The 12462-nt window shown below is 47.1% G+C and overlaps 1 protein-coding gene across 3 annotated transcripts in view; it reads right to left on the bottom strand.

Annotated features, from left to right (window-relative positions):
- The window catches only part of LOC140734790 (uncharacterized), a 66502-nt gene that overhangs the window by 30786 nt on the left and 23254 nt on the right, over window positions 1-12462 (bottom strand). For all 3 annotated transcript variants that reach the window (XM_073059305.1, XM_073059307.1, XM_073059306.1), the window contains one exon: window positions 10726-10785. In XM_073059305.1, the coding sequence (XP_072915406.1) occupies window positions 10726-10785 (60 nt within the window). The remainder of the gene's footprint in view (window positions 1-10725; window positions 10786-12462) is intronic.

Raw genomic sequence — 12462 nt, 5'->3', positions numbered from 1 at the left:
AACCTCACTCCTGTTGTGCACATAACCCCCAACTGAACATTCAATACTGAGTCACTCCCTGAACCTCACTCCTGTTGTGCACATAACCCCCGACTGAACATTCAATACAGTCACTCCCTGAACCTCACTCCTGTTGTGCACATAACCCCCAACTGAACATTCAATACAGTCACTCCCTGAACCTCACTCCTGTTGTGCACATAACCCCCAACTGAACATTCAATACTGAGTCACTCCCTGAACCTCACTCCTGTTGTGCACATAACCCCCAACTGAACATTCAATACTGAGTCACTCCCTGAACCTCACTCCTGTTGTGCACATAACCCCCAACTGAACATTCAATACTGAGTCACTCCCTGAACCTCACTCCTGTTGTGCACATAACCCCCAACTGAACATTCAATACTGAGTCACTCCCTGAACCTCACTCCTGTTGTGCACATAACCCCCGACTGAACATTCAATACAGTCACTCCCTGAACCTCACTCCTGTTGTGCACATAACCCCCAACTGAACATTCAATACTGAGTCACTCCCTGAACCTCACTCCTGTTGTGCACATAACCCCCAAGTGAACATTCAATACTGAGTCACTCCCTGAACCTCACTCCTGTTGTGCACATAACCCCCAACTGAACATTCAATACTGAGTCACTCCCTGAACCTCACTCCTGTTGTGCACATAACCCCCAACTGAACATTCAATACTGAGTCACTCCCTGAACCTCACTCCTGTTGTGCACATAACCCCCAACTGAACATGCAATACAGTCACTCCCTGAACCTCACTCCTGTTGTGCACATAACCACCGACTGAACATCCAATACAGTCACTCCCTGAACCTCACTCCTGTTGTGCACATAACCCCCGACTGAACATTCAATACAGTCACTCCCTGAAACTCACTCCTGTTGTGCACATAACCCCCAACTGAACATTCAATACAGTTACACTCTGAACCTCACTCCTGTTGTGCACATAACCCCCGACTGAACATTCAATACAGTCACTCCCTGAACCTCACTCCTGTTGTGCACATAACCCCCGACTGAACATTCAATACTGAGTCACTCCCTGAACCTCACTCCTGTTGTGCACATAACCCCCAACTGAACATTCAATACAGTTACACACTGTACCTCACTCCTGTTGTGCACATAACCCCCAACTGAACATTCAATACAGTCACTCCCTGAACCTCACTCCTGTCGTGCACATAACCCCCGATTGAACATTCAATACAGTCACTCCCTGAACCTCACTCCTGTTGTGCACATAACCCCCGACTGAACATTCAATACTGAGTCACTCCCTGAACCTCACTCCTGTTGTGCACATAACCCCCGACTGAACATTCAATACTGAGTCACTCCCTGAACCTCACTCCTGTTGTGCACATAACCCCCGACTGAACATTCAATACAATCACTCCCTGAACCTCACTCCTGTTGTGCACATAATCCCCGACTGAACATTCAATACAGAGTCACTCCCTGAACCTCACTCCTGTTGTGCACATAACCCCCAACTGAAAATTCAATACAGTCACTCCCTGAACCTCACTCCTGTTGTGCACATAACCCCCGACTGAACATTCAATACTGAGTCACTCCCTGAACCTCACTCCTGTTGTGCACATAACCCCCGACTGAACATTCAATACTGAGTCACTCCCTGAACCTCACTCCTGTTGTGCACATAACCCCCGACTGAACATTCAATACAGTCACTCCCTGAACCTCACTCCTGTTGTGCACATAACCCCCGACTGAACATTCAATACAGTCACTCCCTGAAGCTCACTCCTGTTGTGCACATAACCCCCAACTGAACATTCAATACAGTCACTCCCTGAACCTCACTCCTGTTGTGCACATAACCCCCGACTGAACATTCAATACAGTCACTCCCTGAACCTCACTCCTGTTGTGCACATAACCCCCGACTGAACATTCAATACAGTCACTCCCTGAACCTCACTCCTGTTGTGCACATAACCCCCGACTGAACATTCAATACCGAGTCACTCCCTGAACCTCACTCCTGTTGTGCACATAACCCCCAACTGAACATTCAATACAGAGTCACTCCCTGAACCTCACTCCTGTTGTGCACATAACCCCCAACTGAACGTTCAATACAGAGTCACTCCCTGAACCTCACTCCTGTTGTGCACATAACCCCCAACTGAACATTCAATACAGTCACTCCCTGAACCTCACTCCTGTTGTGCACATAACCCCCGACTGAATATTCAATACAGTCACTCCCTGAACCTCACTCCTGTTGTGCACATAACCCCCAACTGAACATTCAATACAGTCACTCCCTGAACCTCACTCCTGTTGTGCACATAACCCCCGACTGAACATTCAATACTGAGTCACTCCCTGAACCTCACTCCTGTTGTGCACATAACCCCCGACTGAACATTCAATACAGTCACTCCCTGAACCTCACTCCTGTTGTGCACATAACCCCCGACTGAACATTCAATACAGAGTCACTCCCTGAACCTCACTCCTGTTGTGCACATAACCCCCGACTGAACATTCAATACTGTCACTCCCTGAACCTCACTCCTGTTGTGCACATAACCCCCGACTGAACATTCAATACTGAGTCACTCCCTGAACCTCACTCCTGTTGTGCACATAACCCCCGACTGAACATTCAATACAATCACTCCCTGAACCTCACTCCTGTTGTGCACATAATCCCCGACTGAACATTCAATACAGAGTCACTCCCTGAACCTCACTCCTGTTGTGCACATAACCCCCAACTGAAAATTCAATACAGTCACTCCCTGAACCTCACTCCTGTTGTGCACATAACCCCCGACTGAACATTCAATACTGAGTCACTCCCTGAACCTCACTCCTGTTGTGCACATAACCCCCGACTGAACATTCAATACTGAGTCACTCCCTGAACCTCACTCCTGTTGTGCACATAACCCCCGACTGAACATTCAATACAGTCACTCCCTGAACCTCACTCCTGTTGTGCACATAACCCCCGACTGAACATTCAATACAGTCACTCCCTGAAGCTCACTCCTGTTGTGCACATAACCCCCAACTGAACATTCAATACAGTCACTCCCTGAACCTCACTCCTGTTGTGCACATAACCCCCGACTGAACATTCAATACAGTCACTCCCTGAACCTCACTCCTGTTGTGCACATAACCCCCGACTGAACATTCAATACAGTCACTCCCTGAACCTCACTCCTGTTGTGCACATAACCCCCGACTGAACATTCAATACCGAGTCACTCCCTGAACCTCACTCCTGTTGTGCACATAACCCCCAACTGAACATTCAATACAGAGTCACTCCCTGAACCTCACTCCTGTTGTGCACATAACCCCCAACTGAACGTTCAATACAGAGTCACTCCCTGAACCTCACTCCTGTTGTGCACATAACCCCCAACTGAACATTCAATACAGTCACTCCCTGAACCTCACTCCTGTTGTGCACATAACCCCCGACTGAATATTCAATACAGTCACTCCCTGAACCTCACTCCTGTTGTGCACATAACCCCCAACTGAACATTCAATACAGTCACTCCCTGAACCTCACTCCTGTTGTGCACATAACCCCCGACTGAACATTCAATACTGAGTCACTCCCTGAACCTCACTCCTGTTGTGCACATAACCCCCGACTGAACATTCAATACAGTCACTCCCTGAACCTCACTCCTGTTGTGCACATAACCCCCGACTGAACATTCAATACAGAGTCACTCCCTGAACCTCACTCCTGTTGTGCACATAACCCCCGACTGAACATTCAATACAGTCACTCCCTGAACCTCACTCCTGTTGTGCACATAACCCCCGACTGAACATTCAATACTGAGTCACTCCCTGAACCTCACTCCTGTTGTGCACATAACCCCCAACTGAACATTCAATACTGAGTCACTCCCTGAACCTCACTCCTGTTGTGCACATAACCCCCGACTGAACATTCAATACAGAGTCACTCCCTGAACCTCACTCCTGTTGTGCACATAACCCCCAACTGAACATTCAATACAGTCACTCCCTGAACCTCACTCCTGTTGTGCACATAACCCCCGACTGAACATTCAATACAGAGTCACTCCCTGAACCTCACGCCTGTTGTGCACATAACCCCCAACTGAACATTCAATACTGAGTCACTCCCTGAACCTCACTCCTGTTGTGCACATAACCCCCAACTGAACATTCAATACTGAGTCACTCCCTGAACCTCACTCCTGTTGTGCACATAACCCCCAACTGAACATTCAATACTGAGTCACTCCCTGAACCTCACTCCTGTTGTGCACATAACCCCCAACTGAACATTCAATACTGAGTCACTCCCTGAACCTCACTCCTGTTGTGCACATAACCCCCAACTGAACATTCAATACTGAGTCACTCCCTGAACCTCACTCCTGTTGTGCACATAACCCCCGACTGAACATTCAATACAGTCACTCCCTGAACCTCACTCCTGTTGTGCACATAACCCCCAACTGAACATTCAATACAGTCACTCCCTGAACCTCACTCCTGTTGTGCACATAACCCCCAACTGAACATTCAATACTGAGTCACTCCCTGAACCTCACTCCTGTTGTGCACATAACCCCCAACTGAACATTCAATACTGAGTCACTCCCTGAACCTCACTCCTGTTGTGCACATAACCCCCAACTGAACATTCAATACTGAGTCACTCCCTGAACCTCACTCCTGTTGTGCACATAACCCCCGACTGAACATTCAATACAATCACTCCCTGAACCTCACTCCTGTTGTGCACATAATCCCCGACTGAACATTCAATACAGAGTCACTCCCTGAACCTCACTCCTGTTGTGCACATAACCCCCAACTGAAAATTCAATACAGTCACTCCCTGAACCTCACTCCTGTTGTGCACATAACCCCCGACTGAACATTCAATACTGAGTCACTCCCTGAACCTCACTCCTGTTGTGCACATAACCCCCGACTGAACATTCAATACTGAGTCACTCCCTGAACCTCACTCCTGTTGTGCACATAACCCCCAACTGAACATTCAATACAGTCACTCCCTGAACCTCACTCCTGTTGTGCACATAACCCCCAACTGAACATTCAATACAGTCACTCCCTGAACCTCACTCCTGTTGTGCACATAACCCCCGACTGAACATTCAATACAGTCACTCCCTGAACCTCACTCCTGTTGTGCACATAACCCCCAACTGAACATGCAATACAGTCACTCCCTGAACCTCACTCCTGTTGTGCACATAACCCCCAACTGAACATTCAATACAGTCACTCCCTGAACCTCACTCCTGTTGTGCACATAACCCCCGACTGAACATTCAATACAGTCACTCCCTGAACCTCACTCCTGTTGTGCACATAACCCCCGACTGAACATTCAATACAGTCACTCCCTGAACCTCACTCCTGTTGTGCACATAACCCCCGACTGAACATTCAATACCGAGTCACTCCCTGAACCTCACTCCTGTTGTGCACATAACCCCCAACTGAACATTCAATACAGAGTCACTCCCTGAACCTCACTCCTGTTGTGCACATAACCCCCAACTGAACGTTCAATACAGAGTCACTCCCTGAACCTCACTCCTGTTGTGCACATAACCCCCAACTGAACATTCAATACAGTCACTCCCTGAACCTCACTCCTGTTGTGCACATAACCCCCGACTGAATATTCAATACAGTCACTCCCTGAACCTCACTCCTGTTGTGCACATAACCCCCAACTGAACATTCAATACAGTCACTCCCTGAACCTCACTCCTGTTGTGCACATAACCCCCGACTGAACATTCAATACTGAGTCACTCCCTGAACCTCACTCCTGTTGTGCACATAACCCCCGACTGAACATTCAATACAGTCACTCCCTGAACCTCACTCCTGTTGTGCACATAACCCCCGACTGAACATTCAATACAGAGTCACTCCCTGAACCTCACTCCTGTTGTGCACATAACCCCCGACTGAACATTCAATACAGTCACTCCCTGAACCTCACTCCTGTTGTGCACATAACCCCCGACTGAACATTCAATACAGTCACTCCCTGAACCTCACTCCTGTTGTGCACATAACCCCCAACTGAACATTCAATACTGAGTCACTCCCTGAACCTCACTCCTGTTGTGCACATAACCCCCGACTGAACATTCAATACAGAGTCACTCCCTGAACCTCACTCCTGTTGTGCACATAACCCCCAACTGAACATTCAATACAGTCACTCCCTGAACCTCACTCCTGTTGTGCACATAACCCCCGACTGAACATTCAATACAGAGTCACTCCCTGAACCTCACTCCTGTTGTGCACATAACCCCCAACTGAACATTCAATACAGAGTCACTCCCTGAACCTCACTCCTGTTGTGCACATAACCCCCAACTGAACATTCAATACTGAGTCACTCCCTGAACCTCACTCCTGTTGTGCACATAACCCCCAACTGAACATTCAATACTGAGTCACTCCCTGAACCTCACTCCTGTTGTGCACATAACCCCCAACTGAACATTCAATACTGAGTCACTCCCTGAACCTCACTCCTGTTGTGCACATAACCCCCGACTGAACATTCAATACTGAGTCACTCCCTGAACCTCACTCCTGTTGTGCACATAACCCCCGACTGAACATTCAATACTGAGTCACTCCCTGAACCTCACTCCTGTTGTGCACATAACCCCCGACTGAACATTCAATACAATCACTCCCTGAACCTCACTCCTGTTGTGCACATAACCCCCGACTGAACATTCAATACAGAGTCACTCCCTGAACCTCACTCCTGTTGTGCACATAACCCCCGACTGAAAATTCAATACAGTCACTCCCTGAACCTCACTCTTGTTGTGCACATAACCCCCGACTGAACATTCAATACTGAGTCACTCCCTGAACCTCACTCCTGTTGTGCACATAACCCCCGACTGAACATTCAATACAGTCACTCCCTGAACCTCACTCCTGTTGTGCACATAACCCCCGACTGAACATTCAATACAGTCACTCCCTGAACCTCACTCCTGTTGTGCACATAACCCCCAACTGAACATTCAATACAGTCACTCCCTGAACCTCACTCCTGTTGTGCACATAACCCCCGACTGAACATTCAATACAGTCACTCCCTGAACCTCACTCCTGTTGTGCACATAACCCCCGACTGAACATTCAATACAGTCACTCCCTGAACCTCACTCCTGTTGTGCACATAACCCCCGACTGAACATTCAATACTGAGTCACTCCCTGAACCTCACTCCTGTTGTGCACATAACCCCCAACTGAACATTCAATACAGAGTCACTCCCTGAACCTCACTCCTGTTGTGCACATAACCCCCAACTGAACGTTCAATACAGAGTCACTCCCTGAACCTCACTCCTGTTGTGAACATAACCCCCAACTGAACATTCAATACAGTCACTCCCTGAACCTCACTCCTGTTGTGCACATAACCCCCGACTGAACATTCAATACAGTCACTCCCTGAACCTCACTCCTGTTGTGCACATAACCCCCGACTGAACATTCAATACAGTCACTCCCTGAACCTCACTCCTGTTGTGCACATAACCCCCGACTGAACATTCAATACTGAGTCACTCCCTGAACCTCACTCCTGTTGTGCACATAACCCCCAACTGAACATTCAATACAGAGTCACTCCCTGAACCTCACTCCTGTTGTGCACATAACCCCCAACTGAACGTTCAATACAGAGTCACTCCCTGAACCTCACTCCTGTTGTGAACATAACCCCCAACTGAACATTCAATACAGTCACTCCCTGAACCTCACTCCTGTTGTGCACATAACCCCCGACTGAATATTCAATACAGTCACTCCCTGAACCTCACTCCTGTTGTGCACATAACCCCCAACTGAACATTCAATACAGTCACTCCCTGAACCTCACTCCTGTTGTGCACATAACCCCCGACTGAACATTCAATACTGAGTCACTCCCTGAACCTCACTCCTGTTGTGCACATAACCCCCGACTGAACATTCAATACAGTCACTCCCTGAACCTCACTCCTGTTGTGCACATAACCCCCGACTGAACATTCAATACAGAGTCACTCCCTGAACCTCACTCCTGTTGTGCACATAACCCCCGACTGAACATTCAATACAGTCACTCCCTGAACCTCACTCCTGTTGTGCACATAACCCCCGACTGAACATTCAATACTGAGTCACTCCCTGAACCTCACTCCTGTTGTGCACATAACCCCCAACTGAACATTCAATACAGAGTCACTCCCTGAACCTCACTCCTGTTGTGCACATAACCCCCAACTGAACATTCAATACAGAGTCACTCCCTGAACCTCACTCCTGTTGTGCACATAACCCCCAACTGAACATTCAATACAGTCACTCCCTGAACCTCACTCCTGTTGTGCACATAACCCCCGACTGAATATTCAATACAGTCACTCCCTGAACCTCACTCCTGTTGTGCACATAACCCCCAACTGAACATTCAATACAGTCACTCCCTGAACCTCACTCCTGTTGTGCACATAACCCCCGACTGAACATTCAATACTGAGTCACTCCCTGAACCTCACTCCTGTTGTGCACATAACCCCCGACTGAACATTCAATACAGTCACTCCCTGAACCTCACTCCTGTTGTGCACATAACCCCCGACTGAACATTCAATACAGAGTCACTCCCTGAACCTCACTCCTGTTGTGCACATAACCCCCGACTGAACATTCAATACTGAGTCACTCCCTGAACCTCACTCCTGTTGTGCACATAACCCCCGACTGAACATTCAATACAGTCACTCCCTGAACCTCACTCCTGTTGTGCACATAACCCCCGACTGAACATTCAATACAGTCACTCCCTGAACCTCACTCCTGTTGTGCACATAACCCCCAACTGAACATTCAATACAGTCACTCCCTGAACCTCACTCCTGTTGTGAACATAACCCCCGACTGAACATTCAATACACACTCCCTGAACCTCACTCCTGTTGTGCACATAACCCCCAACTGAACATTCAATACTGAGTCACTCCCTGAACCTCACTCCTGTTGTGAACATAACCCCCAACTGAACATTCAATACAGTCACTCCCTGAACCTCACTCCTGTTGTGCACATAACCCCCAACTGAACATTCAATACAGTCACTCCCTGAACCTCACTCCTGTTGTGAACATAACCCCCGACTGAACATTCAATACACACTCCCTGAAACTCACTCCTGTTGTGCACATAACCCCCAACTGAACATTCAATACTGTCACTCCCTGAACCTCACTCCTGTTGTGCACATAACCCCCAACTGAACATTCAATACAGTCACTCCCTGAACCTCACTCCTGTTGTGCACATAACCCCCGACTGAACATTCAATACAGTCACTCCCTGAACCTCACTCCTGTTGTGCACATAACCCCCAACTGAACATTCAATACAGTCACTCCCTGAACCTCACTCCTGTTGTGCACATAACCTCCGACTGAACATTCAATACAGTCACTCCCTGAACCTCACTCCTGTTGTGCACATAACCCCCGACTGAACATTCAATACAGTCACTCCCTGAACCTCACTCCTGTTGTGCACATAACCCCCGACTGAACATTCAATACAGTCACTCCCTGAACCTCACTCCTGTTGTGCACATAACCCCCGACTGAACATTCAATACAGTCACTCCCTGAACCTCACTCCTGTTGTGCACATAACCCCCGACTGAACATTCAATACAGTCACTCCCTGAACCTCACTCCTGTTGTGCACATAACCCCCGACTGAACATTCAATACTGAGTCACTCCCTGAACCTCACTCCTGTTGTGCACATAACCCCCGACTGAACATTCAATACTGAGTCACTCCCTGAACCTCACTCCTGTTGTGCACATAACCCCCGACTGAACATTCAATACAGTCACTCCCTGAACCTCACTCCTGTTGTGCACATAACCCCCAACTGCACATCCAAACTTAGCCGGCTTGAGTCCCAGGACAGATAGAAACTCCCCACACAATTACACTGCAGGTAATTAGAAGGAAAATACTTCCACTTTCATTTAAAAATGAAATGCAGCTATTGATCAAAATTTCCTGTTGCCGAAAACTTGGCACTTTTATTTTGAGGCTGAGATGCAGTACTGTAGTAGATTCAAGCTCCGACTTGCTTTTAATTTAGTGGTGAAGCATTCAGGTTAGTGAGAGATGATGCCGTCTCCAAATGGCAACATACTGGGATGCAAAGGATCAAATGCCTTTTCAAGCAATTCCTCCCACACTGAATTATCAATTTATGGCTCTGTCTTGGAAGGGTGCTGTAGATTTCAAACACTTCTTTGTAATTGCAAAAGCAGTGAACTCTCAGGGGTAGGGCTGTTTTTAAAAAACTTCTGCTAATAACATTCAAGTTAACAAATTTATCCAGAGAGTCTCCTTCTATGCCATAAAAATACAGATGGTCATCCATCCATAACACAGGAGGGAGGAAGGTAGAAAGTATTCTCTGCAATATTTTTGAAAAGTTTTAATAGCAGGGTTTAAAGAGCTGTATGTTATAGAGGATCATTGCTGTTGGATATAAAGCAGTATCCAAGTACATCAATGGCAGATTGTTGAACATTTGCTGAGTTTTATTGCAGGGTTCACCTACCATCATATTGCCATGTTCCGCCTTGATAACATAATCAATATTGCAGCCACCAATCACGACCTGTGGAAATGGAAAACAGGAAACGGGAACAGGTGAGGAAAATGTGATCAATTCATTCAGGAAAAAAGGATTTGACTTTCGTTTGATGACAGCTGTATTTTTTGCGTTGCTGTTCCTGATATCTTTGTCTAACGCTAAGTCGATTGTTGCAATAACACGAGTCAAACGAACTAGAGGAATGAACCCAACAAGAACCTCACAATTTTTGATTCTTTTTGTTTTCTCTGTGAAATGCTCAATCCATTTCCCAGCACAAGTTGTTTACTTAACTTCGGAGGAAGAATGTTTCTGCCAAATCCAAAGGCGCCTAGATGAAAAACACCATAAAATAAGATATAGGAGCAAATTAGGCCGTTCGGCACATTGATTCTGCTCCACCATTTCATCTTGCCGGATCCATTTTCCCACTCAGCCCCAATCTCCTGCCTTCTTCCCGTGTCCTTTTATGGCCCGACCAATCAAGAAGCTAACAATCTCTGCCTTAAATATACCCAATGACTTGGCTTCCACAGCCACCTGTCACAACGAATTCCAAAGATTCAGCACTCTCTGGCTAAAGGAATTCCTCATCTCCATTCCAAATGGACATCCCTCCATCCTGAGGCTGTGTCCTCTGGTCTTAGACGCCCCCATCAGGAGAAACACCTCCTCCACATCCACTCCATTAGGCCTTTCAACGTTCGATAGGTTTCAATGAGATTCTCCCCTCATTCTTTTGAATTCCAGTGAGTGGAGATCCAGAGTCATCAAAATGCTCCTCATAAGAAAAGCCTTTCAGTCCTGGAATCATTGTTGTGAACTCTCCAAAGTCAGCACATCCTTTCTTAGATAAGGGGCCTAAAACTGCTCCAAGTGAGGCCCCAGTGCTTTATAAAGCCTTAACATCACATCATTGCTTTCCCACATCCCAAAGACATGCTTGCACATTGGCTGACTGCTGTAAACAGCCCCTGGTGTAGGCTAATGGCAGGAGAATAACGGAGAGGAGTGGGGAGGGGAACAGATGGGTAAATGGGAGAGGAAAAGCTAGTGGGAAATAAATTATATTGGATTGATGGGTCTGCTCTGAGAGTCAGCACAAACTTGATGGGCCAAAGGGTGTCTTCACACATGAGAAATTTGAGAACTTAGGATTGCTGTTCCAGACCAGGGACAAAATGGTAAACAGAATTACAAGCATATTACCATTCTACATGGCACAGTAACAGTATTTTAACTGGTGCTTTGCAACCTCAGTGATTTACAGTGTGAACATGCTCCAAATATGGCTTAGCACATTGGAGTTTTCAATGAGAAGTGTACTGATTTATTTTCAAACATAACACAGTCTCGATGTTCTCTCCAAGTCTCTTACTGTAGCTCCACTGGGTTTCTGCTATGCCAGCCTTCAACACTTTCTCGAATGTGATAAGGGGTCTCTTGATGAGTTTCAATAGCATCAAATCATGGCTTCATTTCATGTTATGCATGTCACAATGCATGTAAATATAAGACCATCAGATAGAGGAACATAATTAGGCCATTTGGCCCATCGTCTGCTCTGTTATTTCATCATGCCTGATCCATTTTCCCTCTCAGCCCCAATCTCCTGCTTGCTCCCCGTATCCCTTCATGCCCTGACCAATCGAGAATCCATCAACCCCTGCCTTAATTATACATAAAGACTTGGCCTCGATG

This window comes from Hemitrygon akajei, chromosome 10, assembly GCF_048418815.1.
Source record: "Hemitrygon akajei chromosome 10, sHemAka1.3, whole genome shotgun sequence".
NCBI lineage: Eukaryota > Metazoa > Chordata > Chondrichthyes > Myliobatiformes > Dasyatidae > Hemitrygon > Hemitrygon akajei.
This window is presented reverse-complemented; position numbering and strand designations above follow the sequence as displayed.